General features: G+C 39.5%; 1 protein-coding gene across 1 annotated transcript in view; it reads right to left on the reverse strand.

The window, feature by feature from the left end:
- Positions 1–1,326: 1,326 nt before the first annotated feature.
- The window catches only part of GHRHR (growth hormone releasing hormone receptor), a 26,588-nt gene continuing 5,197 nt past the window's right edge, over positions 1,327–22,717 (reverse strand). Inside the window, 12 exon segments of the mRNA XM_035899657.1 lie at positions 1,327–1,478; positions 3,885–3,927; positions 5,429–5,558; positions 6,297–6,388; positions 7,957–8,026; positions 8,770–8,830; positions 10,113–10,266; positions 11,167–11,299; positions 13,014–13,111; positions 16,158–16,258; positions 17,465–17,572; positions 18,178–18,283. Of these exon segments, the coding sequence (XP_035755550.1) occupies positions 1,327–1,478; positions 3,885–3,927; positions 5,429–5,558; positions 6,297–6,388; positions 7,957–8,026; positions 8,770–8,830; positions 10,113–10,266; positions 11,167–11,299; positions 13,014–13,111; positions 16,158–16,258; positions 17,465–17,572; positions 18,178–18,283 (1,248 nt within the window).

The following is a 22,717-nucleotide window of genomic DNA, read 5'->3' on the forward strand; positions in this document are numbered from 1 at the left end:
TTGCACAGATGGAAGAAAAAACAAAGAGAAAATAACTTTTTTTCTAATAGAAAGAGGAAGACAACTCCTTGGCAGTCATCTTTTACATAAAAACTAGATGGCATAACATCCTACTTCTTTAGGTTAGCTGTAATTCCCTGGATACAGCAAAGGAAAAAGGAAGGCAAGTCCACTTTTCTCTATTATCATTTCTGTTGTTTAATCAGACCTGGCAGGTCACTGGAATATCCAGAAGAGCAGGGTGAAAATGTATCAGTCTGATAGTCCTCACTGTTTGGTGCTGTTTAGCTTTCTTCTTTCCTTTCCAAGCCTTGATGCTCCCATCAAAAATGTTATCAACCCATTACAGGTTACAACCACTGGTGGGGGTACAACAACCAGAAAAATCCCCCAAACAAAAAACCCCAAACAAATAAAACCCCTCAAGTACAAACACTGGGAATGCAAGTTTATTTTCAAGTTTCTGAATATTTTACAACACTGGAGAGCAATAACAGTAGACATATAAGAAAATACTAAGCAGTATTCCTAGCACTCTCCGAGTCCATCTCTGGTGGGTCTCATTCTCTTTCTGTGCAAAAGTTCGCTTTTCTTTCTCATTTACTTGCAAAAGTGATTACCTTGTAGAGCCTTGTCCTTCCCAACACTACTTTCTGCTACTTGGCTATCAGAAATTTTCTTACCTGTGGCTACTGGAATAACGCCAGAACATGAGTGTACTGATTTTTATTGTGAACTTTGAATTTTTAGCTTCTAAAGAGACAATATAAAAAGACAATATAAGAGGATTTTTAGTCATTGTGTTATGGTTTAACAAGACATTTGGCTTCGTATTTGCTTGTCTACTGAATCAAAACAAGGAACAAAGCTTGAACAAGCTGGATATACTCAATTTTCCATTGCATAAGGATGAAATACCCATTTCCAGAGCTGGTCATCTATGGTGTCAGTGAAGGGTACTACTGGTGTCCACTCCCTGGACACGTTATGCTATGTACTTCATCAATGAAACTGCACAGGAAGTGAATCAAAAGGAGGTGGGTTTTGTGTTTTCTGTGGTGCAAAGTATATCAGTGTGAGGGCTATTGTGATCAGCCAGTCAGTGTTTAATATGTCACTGTGATGCTCATCCTGCAAAGTAAGTCTGATAGGCAGAATTGCTTTAGAAGTGGTTACTCCTCCAATTTGCTCAATATAAACTGCAATCATTATATCTGGTGGGACTTTTGGTTTGTTTGTTGCTTGGTTTCTTTTTTCCTAATTGAGCTTTTTAATGTGATTACTCCAGATCCTGAGGCCATCTTTAGCACACAGATGTGGTCATTTTTACTCCAGAACTAGATGGCACAGTCCATCTTGTCCTCCTCCACACTGGCATAAGTCCATATCTCTTACCATGCCACCTCCGGCCAATTTCCGTTTGTACCTCAAAAAGAAAGGAGAATGCTATTTTGTGGTCAAATACTGCTTGGAAGTAGACCAGTGGGAAAGACAGAAATGGTGGCTAGAGAAATGTAAAATTTAGACATCTCAGTCCAATTAGTCCCTCTGGGCTTCCTTTCTAGCTGATAGAGAAAAGTAGGATCCTCCAGAGAATGTTTCATCTAGCCTGTCTCAGCATGCTCTTTCCTCTGCACTGATGCAAATGTCTAGTGTGGCTATTTCAGAGTTGGCCTCCCATGTTGAAAAGAGTAAATGAACCCCACTCTTCCTCTCACAAAGTAAGGACACACTTTATGTGAGTCTGCCCAGTCCTGTGTCCCTACTTAATGACTACAGGCCCAACAATCAAAGTTTATTATTAGACTGTCACACAGTTAAATAAACAAAAAAAAGTCCCACTTCCATTTTTAACTTTCCTGGTTTCTGTTTCTACTTAGTGATCCTCAGTCCACCTTCATTTGCTGAACTGAAAAGTCTGTCAGCACTAAGTAACTTTCCCCCATCAAAGTACTTATACTTTGACATCTTTATGCATAGCCAATTTACCTCAGTCTTCTTCTGAGAAATGAAAGAGCTTGAGGTCTCTAACTCTAGCACTGTAAAATATTTTCTCCACCACTCAAATATTTTATCAGCCTTTTTTTTTATATCTTCTCCCTTTTTTTTTTAACTATTCCTTTGAAAGTTTATTCTGGTAATAGTCTCACCAACGTTGCCTACACAATTAAACATATTCTCTCCACATTACTTGCTTTTCCTCAGTTGTTAAGGGATTTTGTCTTGTTTCCATCTGTTTCTAGAAAAGTATAATCTGCAGCAGGTTTCTTAATTGACACTCACCAATTTGTGTCTGAGAAAAAATACTACTTCAAGACCAGGTTGGACGGGGCTCTGAGCAACCTAATCTAGTTAGTGGTGTCCCTGCTCACTGCAGGGGGGTTGGACTAGATGACCTCTAGGGGTCCCTTCTAACCACAAACATTCTATGATTCTATGATACTTTGCTTTTTAAGACCGTGAGGTGAAGGCGATCAGAAATCAGAAGACATTTCCATTCTGTTGTTGACAACTATGTATACCATGCATTGGCATGTTCACAGAAACATGCAAAGGGTCCAGACAAGCCACTAAAACCTGCTTTCACATCTGATTCTCATTAGAAATGTACCCTCTCAGATGTTTACTAAGAAGGAAATTTCTAATTTGAAGTGTTGTATGTTGTATCTCTGGGATGTCAAGCTGGATGTACAGCTATGGTTTACTATCAAAAATGATTAGGATTATTATGAGTAAGGAACAGGAGTGTTAACTGAGCACAAAGGTCATTAGAGCAGTCAACAATTCATAGCTGTAAACTCAGTCAAAAGGCTAAGAAATGTTAACATATTTGAAGACATGTTAACATACATTTCAGAAATTTCTGACAACAGTGTCAAGTAAGTGTGGACTGTGGCGCATGTAGACACTTGCATACTGTTTGAAATCAGCCCTATAGAAAATGGCAATTTAGTCAATACAGCCCAGGGAGTCTATAGTGGGTCAGGTGTCTCTAAACACAGACAACTGCACTTGGGCATTTCAATATCTCTCTAAGTTTCACTGACTGTGATGATTAGGGGCAGGATTCACCTCCTAAACACACCTTTGACATCCTAGGGGACGCTCTGTGGGGTAGAACACATGAATCAGGAGGTTTTCCCTTTTTAGGCAGAAACCAGTAGGCTCTTAGTGTAGTTTGAGAGTGAATCCCACTCATACTACAGCCATCTCAGTTACCCTGTAGTCAGAAAAGAGGGTGAAGTTCCAGGGTTTCAACCCATTCTAAAATATGGAGGATAAACTGTAATGTTGTCTATATAATTCATTGAAGATGCAGCCTTATCACAATGTCTAGACTCTATAAATGGGTCTGGCTACAAAACTAAGTGGAATGATTCCCGTCCCATTGAGACTAAAATTCTGACTTCCATTTTCTAAATGGAAGAAAAGATTTATCCACATGAAGAAACACTGGGAAACTTCATCAGCATATTAAAAATACTAGAAAATAATAATTTGGCATGGGACAATCGGCATAATTTTAAATTCTTTCCAATTACATCACAAACTTTTACTAACTGTAGATCTCTTTGCATCACTGCAGCAGCTTGTACTTTCAGGTCCAGACCTAGCATGGGTTTCCCAAGCCCTGCTATTGCACAAAAAGATGCAGAAAAGATAAAAAATACTTGATGGAATAGCAAAGTAGTAAAAGTTCATTTCTCCACTAGATGGCTTCATTCCCATGAAGATAATTGAAACGAAGTTCAGTTTCATTGATTCCCATGTTAACAGACAATCCTAAGAAACTAAAAGGTTTTATTATCTGCTTGTATGAAACTGATTATTAATTTTATATATCTGCCAGTGAAAGACATATTGTAAAGGATATAGGTCCCTTACCTCTTGGTTCAGGAAACAGTAGAGAACTGCAACAATAAACCCCTAGAAAAAAAAAAAAATTAAAAAGTTGAGTGTTAGTATAGTTTGAAAAAGCCACTTGCACTATCTGACTTCATGACAGTGCTGTGTATGTGAATTAATCAGTATCATTATACATTGGAGTATTGTTATCAATTGGAAAATTCCTTATATATCTCCAATAAAGCTGGTCAGCTAATCAACTAGTTAGTGGCATTTCACTAAAGTAAGTTCAGTAAGGCGATATAAATTCCTAAGAACAGATGATACGGCAACTGAAGTTCTCCCACGTTATGCTTATAAAAGCATGGTCTATTCTACAGCCAAACACACTGTGAGCTAATTCTTTACACAATGCAACCAGTAAGGAAACAGATTTCATAAGATCCATGTATGGAGCTCATACAACCTTCCACTCAATTTCTCTGTCTTTGCAGTATGTCAGATGAGATTAAGTACTTCTGAGATTAAACTCAGGAAAATACTATGAGGTCAATGGACCTATGTGATCAGATACCAACTAAACGCCTCACCCCTCTATTCAGTTTACTTATTATTCCTTACATTGTTAATTAACTCAATGTAAGGCCAGCTCCAAGTACGAAGGGTCAGGATTAAGGTGTGGCAGGATATATTGGACAAGACCGACACAACGAATTACATCCTCAAGAGGACTAAACCAGCACAACTGCTGGATTTTCGGTGATGTCATGACAAATGATGCTATGCAACCCTTCAGTGGGAGATATGCTCCCTTGTAAAGTTTTGTAGGATTTTCCACAGCTGCTTCTTGTAAACTTTGAGGTGCAACACAGGGAAATGGAGGAAAGAAAAGGGCAGCTGGGTGCTGCCTTGCTCATAACTCAGGTAGCAAAACTACCTGGAGGGTCTGTCAGAGCAGCCCCAGTAGCTGTTCTAGTTAGCACCAAGCTCCTCAAGCTGTCCATACTCCGTGTGTCAATTCAGAGCAGTTGGAGGCATCCAAAGTACACCAAATATTTTGTCTACCCAGGAGGAAAAAGCATGTAGCGTACCTCAGGGTAGTAGTTTGTATGGGGCTAATATGTGCATCTGTCACTATTTTGTGCCTATATGATTGCCTATCAATTTATTCTTTGCCAAAGAATTTGAAAGGGTGATGGACCTACAGCTTTGATTACCCCTGGATAATTTAACGTCAGCCCAAATCATCTTGATCTTGCCAGTGAAGTCAGGGAAGGTATGCGTATTACCATTGGTAGCAAAGAAGGTTTTCCATGCTTGACTTTGGCCCACCATCCAATTTATACATGCATCTGAAAGACTTGTATTTGAAAAATCTGCATATATACAGTCTAGCCTACAGCCAGATAGGATGTAGGTCACATCTTCAGATACTGTAACTCAGCAAAAAACATGAACTCTGTGAGGAGACACTAGCTTCAAGATCCAATGATTTTTTTGTGCAGTAGTAGTTGTCATGTGGACACTAGATTAAATTAGAAAATCTATTAAGAAGGAACTGAAGCCTCTGCAGTCATTTTACCTGAAAAGATCCAATGCAGAGCTCTAAGTACAGCCGAACCCCCAGGCTGTTATATTCCGGAAGAAAGTTGAACACAATATAATGGGTGCCAAATAATGGAATTAGAAGCAGAGTTGACCTTGAGAGACGTCTAGGACAGGACATGAGAAGAAGAAAGGTAATGTTATTTTCCTGACTAAAGACTAATGCATGCATTATGCAACAGTAGTGAACAGATGTTAAAAAGAGGATCTGAGTATCTACATGTGAAGTTCATATCTCCTGGGACTACAGGACTACATCATGCAGAAAGCATGAAGAGAAACTAGCTGGAAACAATCTTCTTATGCTTATTGCCTTATTGGCAATACCATGTTCATGGCTTTTCTTATGGTATTTGGACATTTTGTCTTTCTGAATGAGATTGCGGTTCAGGAAGACACAAAGGAATAGAATATATTTGTCCCATCAGAACTATTCCAAAATTGACATTTATTTATAAGCAAATTCGGGGGAAATAATATGCAGACTCCCTTTATAATTCATGTATGGGAAAAAGCATCTACAGAGAGTAATTTATGCTACCTTAAATCAGACATCTAATGTGGATTGAATTAATGGTTTCATAGTGTCTCCATTGATTGCCATTGCAAGGTAGATATCTGAAGTGATCTGACTACATCATGTTTAGATGGTCACTATTAGGTGAGATGGGTCTTATCCTTTGACTAGTTTCCTTGGGAATGGGATAAAGTTGGGAATTTCTAAAATATAATACCAGCCCGAGCTTGTCTGTGGCACTGGACAGGTGCCTCTCATTTTAGAAAAGATGATACAAGTTTTTATGATGAAAATAACTGATTTTTTTTTTTTTAATTCCATACACTACCTGTACTGAGAAGAGTTATTGAAGTTGATTTGTCTAGGGTCTAGTTTTTTCAGCAAAATTCTGATGATGTTGATAAATAGGATGAAATTGACCTGTTCAAAATATTTTTGGGGAAAAAAAAAGACAAGGTTACTTTCACATGTAAAACTTTGCAATGAAAATCTGGGGTTTTTTACTTCAGTTATGATGCAATTTGTGCAGTTCCAATGACACCAGTGTAAAGAGCATTAACATCATTCCTGTTGGCAGTATTCAAGCATCTCAACAGGTTACATTCCTTCTTACAGAAATAGCTGAAGATGAAAACTTGAGAATTTGACTTTAAGTGAACTATTTTTGTGTGATTCTTTTTATTTTTTTGTAGCTCATATAACATTGATTTCTTTTGAGATGGCTATTGCATTCAATTCTGTCTAATATCTTTAGATGTTGTTAGTAGAATTAATCTGACTAAATGTAGATATCTACAATGACAGGTCTGTATCTGAGCTGAACACCCTGTTATCACTGTTTAGTCAACAGAGACCCAGCCAGTATAGCCAATAGAGCCTCAGGTAGAATGGGGGACAAGTCACCTCCTCCAAATGTAGACGTCTATCATAAGTCAGATGAATCATATACCAAAAGTCTGTATTTCTCTTTGTTGACGCTGAAGAGAACTGAGGAGCATTACCTCAGCTCCAAAGCTAGCTAGGGTCAATCCTAACTTGCAAATCAAATTTTCTACAATAGCAATCTGGCACAGTTTACCAAGGTTTGTGAAGCTGCTCAGTTTTCCACAGAGAGTTTCTCCCTATGCATTTGTGTGTGTCTGTACACACCAGCTCTTTAGATGAGGCTGAATGCTTAGTTTTGCCTAAAAATGTCCACATTTTACCAGAAAGTCCAATCTTATTTTATCTATCAGTGATGGCTTAAGTACATTCCGGCATAAAAATCATCACTGCAGTCCCCTGAATCTCTTCACTTCAAATGTGGATGTCAGATGAGCACTAGTAAGAGGAAAAATAATGGAGGTAGAAGGAAATGCAATATTTTCTTGAAACGTGGCAAACTATGACCAGAATTCTATTTGAGATTCTTCATTCACATTGTTTGCCTATGTATGCCTTATTTATATGCATCTCTCCTCCAATTAAATTAAGCTTTTAATAGATGGCCATGAGGTCATCCATTAGCTGCTTTCTCAAACATTGCTTGGATTTAATGACATGTGGGAGTAATCATACACAATAATCATTTAAAGCCCATCAGTTTATTCAATAAGTGTCAGGCTCAAGAACTATTATCATTGATATCACCTATGAACAGAAACCTATTGCTCTTGAAAGTTTGTATTAAAATGTATGGATGATTCTGGACGCTTAGGTTAAAACTTGTGTTTTCAAATATTGTAAGGATTGCTTAACCTCTCACCTGACACTAATTTCAGCCAAACTGACAATTCTATGAAATCTTTCATTTCTTTGAAGAATGTTTGCTTGGGGCAGGGGGCAGTTCCCTGTGACTTTTTAGTTTGCATTAAATATAGGCAAGCTTACAGAAGAAATTGTACCATTCCTCTTCCTTATTTCAAACAATATTTCAGCAAACAGTAACCAGATTTCAATTTAAAAGTATTTTTTCTTCTAATTAATGTTGGCAATTTAGAAGTACCTACCCCAACAGAAATTATAATAGGTCCTTTGATTAGCCACCAGTACGGAGAGCCTTGATTAATATCCCAGCATCTGAGAAAATAACAGTAAGTTTAGAAAAGACTTCTATGTGATGACTACAGTTAAGATACCACATAGCAGTGTCAGTGAAAATCAGAAGAGAGATATTTCTATGGAAGTGCAGGTATAGATCAAGTATTCAAATACCTAAACTCTGCTTTGAACAGGAGAGAGTCTTCACAGATTATCTTACTCTTTTAAAAAAGAAATAGTGATCTTGATGTGTTAAGTGACAGCCATGGATGCAAAGATTCTGACAAAAGACAAACAGATGATGCCCTGACTGATACAAAGATGTAGCTTTTTTTTTCTTCAAAGACACTTAATATAAAACATTAAACATTTTGTCTGTATAAAATAGTGAGCATTCCAAGCTTCTGAAATACCAGGAGGTATTTTGTATCAGAAACTCCTAAAATTTTCCTTCCTTATTTTGTTTATCTGATTAGAATACTGTTTTTTCTTGGAACACAGATAAATATTTCAGGTTCCTGGAAAGGATCTCTTGCACAATTGCAATATCATTGCCATAATACACTATAACGGAAATTGTAATCCCTGTTCACTATGTCCATAGTGGAATGGAAATTCAGAACTCCACCACAGGCATTAATCTACTTGGTGGTATAGGGAAAGGTGGGTAATACAGTGATATTATTTTCTCTTGTAATTGAAATTACATAAGCCTTCATCACTATCATTATTTTAAAAATATAACCCAGGAATCTAGAATAATGTAGGAAAAAATGACTTACGCTGTGTCTTCAAAGTAGAATTTTGCTAATATCCATATAAAGGTGAAAAGCATTGGAAAACCTGTTAGACAGTTAAATAAAAACTGTGGTTGTGTAATTTCATCATTTATTCCAAATCTTGTCTACTGAAACTCTGCTGTGTTGATACCGATCATTCGTTTTCAGAACTGGAATTACCCTTTGTGGCCGGTTCATGTAACAGGAATTGCTTTAGACTCGTGGTATAAGCCTGAAAAGAAATCTCCATGATGGAATGAAAAGAGTTAAGGCATTGACTACTTGGTGATTGTGCATGACTGTGAAGATATAAAGGGACACACTTTGCACATGATATAGTTCCGTCACAGACAACTGAACTTGCAACCTCTAACTAAGATGAACATATTTTGGGTGTGTGATCTCACCTGAAGTTGGCACTTGCATGCAGATAGCTCATCAAAACCAAGGTTTATTTAGTAAACACACTTTTTGCATGACAAAATATTGGGTAAAAGAATTTACCAAATTTGAAAATCATAATAATACTACCACTTTACGAACACAGAATGGGATGCAGCCTACCTTACACCTTCCTAAAAAGGCACTTGAAGTCTCCCTAAAACACAAAAAGTGATTCAGTCTGCTTCGTTGTCAGTCCTACCTCAACCTTTGGTGGCAACATGCATGGATTGCCTTCCTGAATGGACAAAAAATTCCCCTGGGCAAGTGCATTCACCTGCCATATATCCTCAGGAGGGAGTTCTCTGCTTTTTCCTTTTCACACCAGCTTTATGTGGGAAACTGCTTAATTTTTAATTTCTAAGTCATCACAAAGGTCTGAACAATTAGATATCTTGCAGACTACAAGAAAAAGGAGTGGGGATGTTGCTGCCTCATGCCTGCACTGTTATTTAGTGGATAGAGCTCCTTTATTCACACAATTGCCCAATGCAAAAGAGGCTGTAGCAATACCAGGACTACAAAAATGCCTGCTATGCCTCCAGATGGACCCATTCTAAGAAGATGACTATGTAACCACATTCTTGCATGAACTGAAGCAAGGTACACCTAACTTAGGTGACTGAGATAGCTCCTTAGAGGAATCTGTGTTTTCAATGGGGAGAAGAAGGTTAAATGGACTGGATCTCTCACTGTAGGTTCCCAAATGTACTTAATTTTCTGCTTTTTTCATAGGGACTTCAATGCCATATCTTAAAAAACTTGATTACTCCTCACTAGACTGCATGTAAAAATAAAATCAAAGCAATGCCCAGTTAGGCAGACATCCAGTGTTTTTAATGGGATGGATAACGCCTTTTGTAACATCTTGCCTTTTATTAATTTCATGTACAAGCCTTACTTACCCCAGCCAAAGAGAACAAGCCACCAAAAATATTTTCTTCCATGAGAAAGTGATGAGAGTAGTAGACAGTTTAGGTAAAGAGCCTCTACTAGGAGCCACATGAAATTTGTCATCATGAAGTAGTGACAGAAAACAACTGAGATCTTGCATTCAGTCTAGGGAACAGGAAAGTCATAGTTTTGGTGTTACTGGTGCATACATGTGTTTGATTTGCAGAGGCAGTAGGCATCTGTAATTCTGGCTGAGATCTACAAAGATCTTACAATTACACACATGTTTAAATGGAAAGCTTCAAATACAGTATGGCTTTATGAATAGTAAGGTTTTAACCATCATAATAGCCAGGAATCTCCACTGTATTTTGGGTTTTAACTCTATGCTGGAAATATAGCTTAGCCTCCCAAGAACGTGATTTCTCCCAAAAACGCACTTCCTTCAGCGTAGCTTGTATGAGCAGAGTCAAGTGCTCCATAGCCCTTGGACAAATGTATATTCAAGGATCCACCATATTTCATTTTCCTGCTTAAGCTCAGTTTTAAATTTCTGTGTGGCCATGAGCAATGCAGAAGAATCATCCCATAAAACTCTGTTTGAAAACCATTGCCGTGTTGCCAATATTTGTGGCTGGACCAAAGCTAAGCTGATTGTCTAGTACCTTGCATGTCTTGTGGTGTACAATTCAGGGCTTCCAAAATCCAACATCTTCAGAAGAAACATCTCTTAAAAGTTGTATTATGAGATGCTCAGAGATCTTCAATTTTAGGCTTCAGTTTATAGAAGCATAATAGTGTAACGATACTACTTTATTTCTATGACAAAGTCTACATGTGATTTAGAGTACTACAGGATCACAAATTGATGCATTCAGAATGTAGAAGTTCTGAGGTGCACACTTATGGAGACAAAACATATTGAAGAAAAGAATTATATATTTTTCACTACTGGGTTAGAAGGAAAAAAAAAAGTAGTAAAAAAGAACAATGAAAAGTGAAACCATATATAGACATTATGCAAAACCATCAAGTACCACAGCATCCTGCTTTTCATGTGCTTACTGTAGAGAAGCTGCAATGATCGATGTCTTCCTCTTGGAAAAGGACAGCATCCTTAATGAAAATAGCAATAGCTTTTAAGATAAAAGTAAAAAAGAGCTGTACATGGATATAATTTCTGGGACAACGAAGTCTCCTGTAAGAAAAGAAGAAATGTCCTTCTGAGGTAATTAGCTGACTGGTACTGGCAGTAATTCAAATATGCAATAAGTCCTTGTTTCATCTCAGGTACTTCCAGGCACGTATAGAAAGAACACTTTCATTCACTCAGCTCTCTCTGCAGGTAGGCAGAGATAGAAACCTCCTTTGTGTAAAGCAATTCACCCACGGTCTACATCTTAATCTCCTTTCTTGTTAGGTGATACCTTGGTGATGTTTCTGGTCTGCCAAATTCCAGGAATCTCAGTTTTAATTTGTGTTCGGTATACCTGAGTCAGACTTTTAGGTGGCATTATTTTGGGCCAAGAGAAATCTGCATTTGAGGAATGATCTTTACTGATACAGTTGTAACTGTGGCTGAACCACTCCCAGGAACAAGTACGCAGAGATATCCTCAACTGACTAGACAGTTTTCTCGATGAACAGGGTAATGATTACTTTGCAAGACTTTCTATACAGCAAAATGCTGTGGGTGAGTTAAATTGTGTTAAATCCCTGTGCAGACAGCCTTATCCAGAATTAAAGAATTCTGCCTTTATTTACCAAAGTTACTCTTATGACTTAACTGAATGCAGATAATTGCTTTAAAACAATTTGGCACATCTATTTTAAATTCTCACGTTCAGTTAATTCAGATTAATTTTTTTGACTGTTATTAAATGCAGACTTTTGGAGGAGTTCAGCCTCCACTTTATGTTTTCATTTGGAGCTGAGGACTTTAGCTAATTAACAAAGAGATCCATTAAAAGCTGAATTCCATCCAGATACAGTAATCTCAGGCTCACCCAATCTTAAAGCTCACTTAGAGTGTGCAGAATTTTATTACTGAACTCAAATGCCAACTCCATTGTTAACTATAACTTTTTCCTCCCTGTTGCTAAGCCTCTGTATGACCATTGTTTCTTTCTTTCCCCTTATTTGGGCCAGTTTGTTTTCCTGAGGTCAGAGTGGATGTCAATTAACATATCTTTTGACTTCCAGACATGAGCTAGGAACCAATAGAGGTCAAGAAACTTTCCCCAGAAAAACCTAATGCTCACAGCATAATAATCAAACTCTTTGTTGTCCTGCACAAATACAAGTAATAAACAAAGATTAATAAAATAAATTCTACACGGCAGCAAACATCAGATCTACATTAAATGAGAAAATAATGTTTCACTCTAGATACTCTAAATTACACCTGAAAATTCCTGGTAGCTGGATAGTTCAGTAGGAAAGAGATCTTACTAAATGTAGCCAAATCATGGCCTAACTTTCAAACCATGTCTTTAGCTGTAAATATTTCAATAGCAATACATACAGTGCCACCGGAACATTGATTCAGAATTGAGTTCTTTGTGTACATTCTTCTTAGCAATATAAAATTCACTAAATCCATAAGAGGCAAGCACACATAGTTTTTAAAATATCTCCATTCCAGGTAAAGCAATCAAATTTATCTATTGGTTATTTAGGATCAAAGTGAGTTGCTGATTTTACCGATCGACAGTCAGGGCTCATTTCCCAGTTCTGATTCTTCTTATGTCCATTGCTCTCTGATCACTTTTCATTTCTAGCCTGGCTAGAAATTTTAATTTTTATTCTTCTGGATTTCTATCTAGATTACTTTTTTATGTTTAATGTTGCCTCGTACATTCTAAGATATTAGATCTATATTAGAGTCAAGGTGAGAGGGTAACTTTACATACCTGAACGCGATAAGAACTGTCACGGCAATAATGAGTGAGGTGATAGATACACTGTATCCTACAGTGTAGATGATTTTTATAGTAGAAAAGTAGGATTGCTATAAAGAAAGAGAATTATTTGTCACATAACTTGAAGCCAAATGACAGCTGTTTTACTCATTCTGGCAGTTTTGCTTTGTTTGGTGCTTCCAATCCGTTTGCATCCCTGACTGCTTTCCCCACTACCACATTTTAATCCCACAGCAAAATTCAACTGAAATCACTCATCGTGTTTTTTTTCTGCAGACCCATTCCATACCTATGTGGATACAGCCCAGTTTGATAAAGAAACAGGTGTTGATCAGGATGGTTTCCAGCTCATTCATAAACCCATAAAAAACTAAGCCAGTCTTCCACGAAGGCATTGTAAAAACTCTTATGCATTTTTATAAGCACTGCATTTAATACTGTGTTTTCTCTACAGCAATAGCAGAACAATCCTGCTGGTAGCTGGCTGCATGATGAATACAGAATTCTGTCAGCCTTTCCTCATGTTTCTCCATTTCCCTTCACTCTGCTTCCTTACTTACAATTTTGCTGTCTATTCTTCTTTTCCATTTTTATTGTGTTGGTGGCTTTTTTCCCTGGGGTTGGTTTTTTACTCTTCCTTCTTGCTTCCAAACTCAATTCTTACTCAGTCAAAATGTCAATCAAAATCAATTTCAATTGAAATGGCACTTCTATCAGACATGATCTCTGAGTGAGTATATAGCTGACTTCAACTATCACACATAGAAGCAGAAAATAGACTTAATAAGCTGTAGGTTGCAAATCTTTCCCTTCAATCTAACATGGTCTGTCTCTTGGGTCCCATTTCAATGTTTTTATATCCTAAAATCTACACAGCTACGCAATGTATTGCTGCAGTTCACTGTGGGAAGGGCAGATACTTGTTTTGAGCCTTAAGTCTCACTTAAGGCATTATAAGGTTACATTGGGTAGGATTTATTTCATTTATTTTAGGTGCTTAAAAATTAGCTGCCTAAGTGTGAGCAGCTGAGTCTAGAGTAAAATGAGCAATGTGAAAGTATGGCCACAGGACTCAACTGTTTAATTGTTAACACAGTCCTGTTTCTCTTATTCTGTTTCTTTTCTAGTTTATAAAGAGAAACAAGCACCCCCAGAAGTCACTTCAACTCACTGTAAGATGAGAGCCTATCGCTTTCTGTCAGCAAGAAAAAAGATCTACCAATCTACCCCTACACCTGCCTTAGCAAGTGCAGGCCAATAGGTCTGTTTTAGTAGAGCAAAGCCTTTGGTGTTGAGGACCCTACATCCATGTTGTGTGCATTTCTATCTGTAGTCTAATCCCATGGGCTGAACTTTTACTACTGGTCAGAGCACATTAGGTGCTGCTTTTGTCTTCCAGGTTAATTTTATCCATAGGAAGCCAGACCACTTTTTCTGAGAGCACTCCTCAGCGTAAATGTGGTAAGTGGGGATAATCAAGAGCTCACACTCGACCCTGATCAAAGCACTAATATAGATTGACTGTGTAGTGATTAGCTTAGACTTACACAGTAATTTTTTGAGACTGATAAAGCTAAATGATGTGGAAAAAATGCATGGTGGCCTTTTCTGTCTGGTGGATGAACTGTGGTTACCCGTGTGCCTGACTCTGCACAGTCCCAGCCAGAGCTCAGAGAAGTCCCTTAGAGCTACAAAGCTAGCCAGTAAGTCTGGAAGGCACCGCTCCATAAGAAACATATAAAAGTTGTGTTAGGCTGACCTTAGTTGTCAACCTCCACTTACAAATCAGAGATGAAAAACACAGAAAATAATCAAACCCTTAAGTGGATAAACCTACAACTGAGGAGTTTACCTTGAGGCAAAATGTGGGTTACTGCTAAAAAAATCCATAGACTCATTTAAGAAATGTAAGGAAGCAGTACAAGAAGGAAAGAAAGAGAAGAGTTGCATTTCAGTGTGTGTGTGTTTATGGAGAACAGCAGGTACTGTGGCTTAGAGGCTGGAAAGAAAGTTTTAGTTAAACAGCATGATAGTAGTCAGTACAAAAACTAAAGGGAAGGCAAAATGACGATATAAACTAAATTCTTTCCAGCAAGTTGAATGGACTTCACCAACTACAGTATAAATGTTCTTTTCATTCTCTCTATAGTGGACAAAAAAGGATAGTATTCACCTAACTTGTACAAATAAAGAAAAAAGTGCAGTGTTTAACCTGTACAGAGGAAGGGTAGAGATCTAGAGTTAGAGTAGACAATTAATTTTTAATCACTTAAAGTGATTTCTACCCCCTTTCTATCAGGTTTAACTTAGTGGAGATTTCTTCAGGTTCTTTCCACTGAGTTACTTCTCATTTTCTCCACAGTAGCTAATAAGACAGAAAAACCTGATCACAAAAGAGGCTTTATGTAACCATAATAATTTTCAGTATTGTGGTATTTTTTATTGAAATATGATATAATATTTTGGCTTGCTTCTTTTTGCTGAAAGAGGAGTTACAGGAAGCTAAACACAGTATGTTTGTATGCTTATTAGTTAGAGATCAAGCATTTTTTTTTCCTGTATAGATAAACTCTAAATATCTCCAATTGTGCAAATCTAACCGAAGCAATATGTCAAATTCTCATCTGAATTACAGAGATGTAGGTTTTGAAACATTTTCTATTTTTATTTCCTTGTTGAATTAGATATTTTGTGCTAGGCAGGATGAGAAACCAGAAAACTCTCCTGTCCTTAAATATTGCTGAGTTTGGAATAGTGGTGTTATGACAGCTCATTTGCTATACTGATGCTGTGATGCCACAAAACCATCTTGCTGACAGATATTATCTTAATTCATGTGTTATGAACATTTCATGATATATCTCTAGCTGTTATGTCTGCGAGCAAGTTGAACAGAACTGCATGATCGTATGGCATTTGCAGCTGGCTTTATTTTTATTACCCTCTTATACCTGAATAATAAAACATTCTAAGTAATTCTCCAAAATAAGTGACTAGAGTAAAATTGGAATTGCATTCCATACTTGGTAAGAAATTTCAGCTTCAGCTGAGTTTCCCTCCCCAGTGGTCTTCAGGAATAGAAAGGAATTCTAGAATGTCAACACACCGCTTATATATTTATTTAATTAAACTTACTTCTTCAAGCGGAATCTCATCTTCTACTGGACAAGCAATGTGGTAGGGAGGGAATGGGTCAGACCAGCCTTTCTTTGTGCAGTTCCTTTCTACTATCCCAGCTGAAACAGAAGCACTTATTTTTTTCCAGTGAAGAGGCACATAACATAGAAGATAAAAAACAGGAAATCTCTTGCTGGTATGAAGATTATACCAGGAGAAGAGAATCATCTCCATTAGCATCTCACAAAGTTGATGGGACATTTTGCATGTGTACATTCAGGTAGTCAGATACAAAACTTTTCACTTTATCTGGAGACAAACAATCAGAAGAAGTGAGAGAACTGAGGTGACAGAGGTAGAGGTATGAAGGGGTAAGGAAGAAATAAATCAGGGACAAGGAAGTCAATTGAAGAAGATTGGGAAGCACTGCTCTACCAGACTTCTGCCTCGCTGACCACTCACCCCTCTAATATATCACTTCTCACCCCCACCTTCCTTGGGGCTTACTCCTTCTTTGCAGATCAGAGGCTGGAATAAGCAGTTTTTGCTATGAGGATAACATGTTTCCATAAAAAGATTTATGAGTCAGATGAGGGATAAGTAAGAGAATCCCAGGAAATGAAGCTGCACAGATGAAAGGGATTTTCCTTATCCCTCATTTATAACTAGCATGTGTTGGGTGAGGCAGAGGTTGGGCTTTGCAGTTTCTTTTTCTTGTGGAACTGCCAAATCTAGGTCTTTCCTGTAAGATTGTTGCCTCCGTATCGGCTTGCTCTTTTTTCTTAGCCATATTCACCTGGAGAGTAAGCAGTCACAAAGGCATTAGTTTTCACATTCTTGCATTTGACCCAAGGCATGCTACTTCAGTGACAAAATTCTGCTCTGTATCTCTAACCTTGGTCTTAAAGAACCATCACATTTTTCATTCCTCTACCTCTAATTTCACCCCACGCTAATCAGAGCATAAATTGCATAAAGCCCCATGCTTAAGTTCTGACCTAGACAACCCCCATATGAGCTCTAGAAAACTCATGCAACAAGCTGATCCCAAAACCTATGGAAACCAATGGAAATCACTCTATTGATTTCAGCGTTTTTTGTCTCAGGACCTCATCACAGACTATGGGATTATATACAGTTATGGATAATGCTTAAAATATGAGAACTGCTAAGCTCTCTCTGATCCTACTGAAGTCTTTGCAGCAATTGTCCGATCCAACTAGAGAGCAGGAATTTGCAATGTTCTGTCTTCACCTCCAATTTTTAGAAATGCTCTTGCTGAGCATGCACACAACAATAGCAGTACAACCATAATAGCACATCACCTGGCTCCTTCATGAAGTGAAAGAGGATGTTTGGGCATGGTAAGGCAAGAGTGTCTCCAGCATTTGCCTCTGGCCAGCACAGTAATTTGTCCCAAGTTCTCTTGCAACCTCAGACAGAAAGTGAAATGCGGTTTTAAGTATATTTGAGTAACATTTAAAAAAATAAAAAAACTTTTTAAACTTTGACCCTCCACCCTTTACATATCTTAAAAAAGTGGTTTAGCCCTATTTTTTTCTTTTTCTTTAGTGAGAAATAAACACCTCCAGAGGACTATTTAATCTGCTTTAGTTAGACCTCCGTGTTAGACTGGGGTGGGTTTTCAGACACAATGCAATAAATGAAAATGTATTGTGAAAATGAGAGGGAGAGTGATGCTGGAAGAAAGACTAGGTTACAGTACTTATTAAGGGGTTACCCTATTTTTACAGGTCAGCTCACCTTCACATAGCAAGCATGATGCCATGATAGCATCCAGTTGGGGAAGGAATAGTACAAGGACACACGGATTCACTTCAGATAGATTGCCCATCCATATCTGAATGTGAAAAAAATGTTGAAAAAAAGAATTTAAAGGAATGGGAGTAGATGGAAGAATTGCTGACCAGAGAACAAGGGTATGGGACAATAAATAAAACACTCAAATGTGCACATTGGCAGCATGGCTGTGTCCTGACTCTGGTGGGGTGTTGCTTTCATCCCTCACAATGGATACCTGGTCTTGTTGCATTCCCACGTTCTTCTGAGTCCTCCAGACATTCAGCCTCCTTTTTCTTCAGCTCTGTCATAAAATCACATTCTGGGTGTACATTGCCAGAAACCTACAGGGAGAGGAGTTTCAGCTGATTAGTAAGACGGGGTTGGGTAGGATCTCATGAGCCACTTTTCCAAAGAGAAAGGCTGTGTTAAGGACAGAGTTTAGTACTAGCTTAGGGTTTAGCAGTCAAAACATGCTACTGCCTCTGCACAAATTGCAATGCTTCTGGCAGATGAACCCAGCTGAGCTCTGTCAAGGGCAGTTGAGCTGTGCTACTTTGCATCAGAGCAAATCCCTAGGCAGTATAGCAGTTGGAGGATGATAGCTACAGCTCTGTACTGGAAAGTTTATAAGAGTTCTCTGGCTATGTTCATAATGAAAGAGCTCTTTGCTAGGGCCCAGTTTTGAGTGCAGGACTCATTTGCAGGACTTTAGCCCCTGCTAAATCTGTGCCCAGGGAGACAGAGTGCGCTTTGATGGCCTCCTTTTCTTAACAGGGAAGGGACCAGCACTGCAGGGCGTGCTGCAGAGCCCACTGGCTCCTCAACATAGACATGACCTTGCCAACCTCAAAAAAACATCTTGAAACTGCATACAATCCCTGCAAAAATGTCTTCTGAGTGAGCTCTTCACTCCAAAAGGAATAAATCTGTTCTTTCCCTTCTGCCATCTGCCTTTCTTTACACAGGATGTGAGGCAAAACTCCTTTCTTTGGAAAAAAAAAACCCAAACCTCTGCACCAAAGCTTTTGTTGGTTTGGCCTGGTAGTGTAAAGAAAAAAAATTGGCACCCAGTGTTTTAACAGCAGGAACCTTTTAGCTGCTTTAGTCTTTATTTAGACTTGTGCTTACATGGACACCACAAGAGAACTAAAAGGGATCCAGTGTACCTTGGCCACCAAAGGACAGAGTCTTCAGCAGGCTGTTACACAACACGACTGCTGTGGGTGTACCCACTGTGTGGAAGTACACACATCTATTTTTCACAAAGAAAGCAATATGTGCTTTGTCCAACCGCAGCCATTGTCCCCGGTCCCAGAAGGCCAGTTGTCATCAGAGGCACTCTCATCTTAGCTCTACGCCCTGGCTGCTGGTGCCAGTGTGCTCTGTATGTGTGAATATAGTTATAAAGACACAGATACACACAACAGAAAATAAACTCAGGATGAGGCTTGCGTTGTGAACAGGTGGCTAGCATATGGCTGTTTTGTTCCATGCAGGGAAGATGAATATTCAGGGAATTTGGAAAATAAATATCTGGCTTTCAGTTCATTCAGAGGACAGATTATATCCATTCCAATAAGCTGGTGTTTCCCATCCATGTTAATGTCCATATCTCATGTTGGTCTGCAGAGCATTTGAACTGCATATTGGCTAACAACCTGAGGTTCTCAGGCTGCTGGAGAACACTAGATTAATTGCACAGCCTTTGCTTTTCTGAGGTTTGGACCCTGGCAGTTGAAAATGGCGTGTATCCACATGTATGCCCTTCAAGGAGATAGTCTGCTTCCCATTTACTGCATTTTTAGGAGGATATGGTTTTCCTGCCAAACTGACATAGAGCAGTGCCACGGATCAGTTTAAGGCAGCAATGAAAAGGAGGGCCCCATTCTCAAGGCTTAATGAAGTCTGGTGTATGTGAGAGGAAGGTAACTATGAATGGACAGAGAAGAGGCTAACCATTGCCTTAGCCCTGGGAGGTGGAGATGTGATCTGTAGGATGCCTCAGTGATGTCAGCTCTGATCAATGAAAACAGATAGTCTAGGGAGTCCCTCAACTCCACTTCACTAAGATATGCCATGGTAGGCAGGATGACAGAAAATCAGCATCTGTCTTGAATATCTTTGCTCATTTGATATCTCTTCGCATGCTGTATTGGGTCAAGCTGCGTAGGGATGCGCTTTCTACTGGTATGTAGAAAGGGGTTGATAACACACCAGTGTTTTGGCTACTGCTGAGCAGTGCTCGAACAGCATCAAGGCTGTGTCTCCAATATTTTCCCCCCACCAGTGGGCTTGGGAGGGAACGTAGCCAAGACACCTGACCCAAACCAACCAGAGGGATATTCCATACCATATGATGTCAGCTAAGATATAAAAACTAAGGGAAAAGGAAGAGGAGGGGGGACATCCATCTTTTGTGACATTTTGTCTTTGGCAGGAACAACTACATATAATGAAACCCTACTTCCCGGGAAGTGGCTGGACATCACCTGCTAATGGGAAGTAGAGAAAAAAATCTTGTTTTTTCCTTTTGCTACCACAGGCGGCCTTTGCTTTTGCTTTTTCTTTATTAAACTGCCTTTATCTTGACCCACGAGTTTGGGTTTTTTTCTTTCCATCTATTCTTTCCCCGCCTGTCCTGCTAAAGAGGGGAGTGATAGAGCGGCTTGGTGGCACCTGGCATCCAGCCAAGGTCAAACCACCACACATGCCAACATATATTCTTTCCCCCTTATACTCACACTGGACAATGAAAGTCGCCTATGCTGAAAAGCTCGCTACCCATCATGTATGACAGCTATTGCAAAAAGTAGGTTTATTAGTCAGTAGAGAAAACAGTCAACCCATTTACTGAAAAACTATTTTACAACATTCTCTTGGTTCGGTGAACTGTGCCCAGAAAAACCTCAGTAGGCAGGAAATGTACCCATTTGCACAGTCCTATATTATTTCTCCTGGCAGAAAAATTACTAGATTTTGCCTGTGAAAACTGTCGTTGCTCATTGAAATGTTCATTGCAAGAACAAAGTTTGTTTGGCTTATTCACCAATTCAGGAAATCTTTCTTTTTCTTTTTATTTCTAAGTCTCCAGACTTGTGAGAACACTTTAGCACATTGTATCCAGAGGGTAGTGGTCAACAGCTCAATGTCCAGATGGAGACCGGCGACAAGTGGTGTCCCTCAGGGGTCCATGCTGGGACCAGTGATGTTTAATATATTCATCAATGACACAGACAACAAGATCGAGTGTAGCCTCAGCAAGTTTTCAGATGACACCAAGCTGAGTGGTGCAGCTGATATGTCAGAAGGATGGGATGTCATCCAAAGAGACCTGGACAAGCTGGAGAGGTGAGCCTGCATGAACCTCATGAAGTTCAACAAGGCCAAGTCCGGCACCTGGGCAGGGTTAACCCCCGGTATCAATACAGGCTGGAGGAACAAAGGATCAAGAGCAGCCCTTCTGAGAGGCACTTGGGGGTACCGATGGACAAAAAGCTGGACATGAGCCAGCAACATGTGCTTGCAGCCCAGACAGCAAATCATACCCTGGGCTGCACCAAACAAGCATGGCCAGCAGGTTGAGGGAGGTGATTCTGCCCCTCTACTCTGCTCTGGTGAGACCTCACCTGCAGTACTGTGTCTGGCTCAAGCCCTCGACACAAGAAGGACATGGAACAGTTGGAGCGGGGCCAGAGGAGGGCTACAAAAATGATCCGAGGGCTGGAGCACCTCTCCTATGAGGACAGGCAGAGAGAGCTGGGCTTCAACCTGGAGAAGAGAAGGCTGCAGGGAGACCTGATTGCAGCCATTCAGTACTTAAAGGAGGCCTACAGGAAAGACAGGGACAATCTTTTTAGCAGGGCCAGCTGTGACAGGACAAGGGGTAATGGTTTTAAACTAAAACAGGGTAGGTTTAGACTGGATGTAAGGAAGAAATTCTTTACAATGAGGGTGGTGAAACACTGGAAAGGGTTGTCCAGAGAGGTGATAGATGCCCCATTCCTGGAAACATTCAAGGCCAGGTTGGACGGGGCTGTGAGCAACCTGATCTGGCTAGCAGTGTCCCTGCTCACTGCAGGGAAGTTGGACTAGATGACCTCTAGGGGTCCCTTCCAACCCAAAACATTCCATGATTCTATGATTCTACAGCATCATTAAATTACCCAGATGTACATGTCTAATGGACTGCCTTGGTCTCAGGTGTCCGCCCCTCTAGAATGACACACGTATCTCTCAAGTTTTGTCTGCCAGGCCTATAGGGATGTTTGGGATACTATAGGGCATCGAACATCACAGAAGACTGGTATTCAGGCAAATGAATCATACCTTTGGATCATCACCCCAGCCAAAATCAGGAGGCTATGATCTTACCTACCATCTCGCAGCTTGGCTCTTTACTTCTAACTCAGCCCCACAGACACCATGGGGTGCTTAAACAGCATATTTACAGCACCTGAAAATGGCAAAGGCCTCCTGTGCACATGTGTGGGCAGTGAGATGTCACTCCTGCTTAGGAATCCACATCCTAATTGTCTTCATGTTAGGAATCAACTTAGAATCCTTCTCAGCATTTGTTGAGCCTTCCTTGAGGTTTTGTAGGTACTTTTTCTTTCTCTCACTTTCCTTGCTTCTTTCTGGGTTGAAATTAATCTCTCCTTTCAGGTATGTAAATCCCACCTTCATGATGTGCCAAAGGACCTTTCCCTGGCTGCTTGGTTCCCCTGTACTCCCAGCCAAGACGATGCTCAGGATCCAGATGAGGAGAGGGGGCCCTT

Source organism: Egretta garzetta, unplaced genomic scaffold, assembly GCF_000687185.1.
Source record: "Egretta garzetta isolate BGI_Z169 unplaced genomic scaffold, ASM68718v1 scaffold117, whole genome shotgun sequence".
Taxonomy (NCBI): domain Eukaryota; kingdom Metazoa; phylum Chordata; class Aves; order Pelecaniformes; family Ardeidae; genus Egretta; species Egretta garzetta.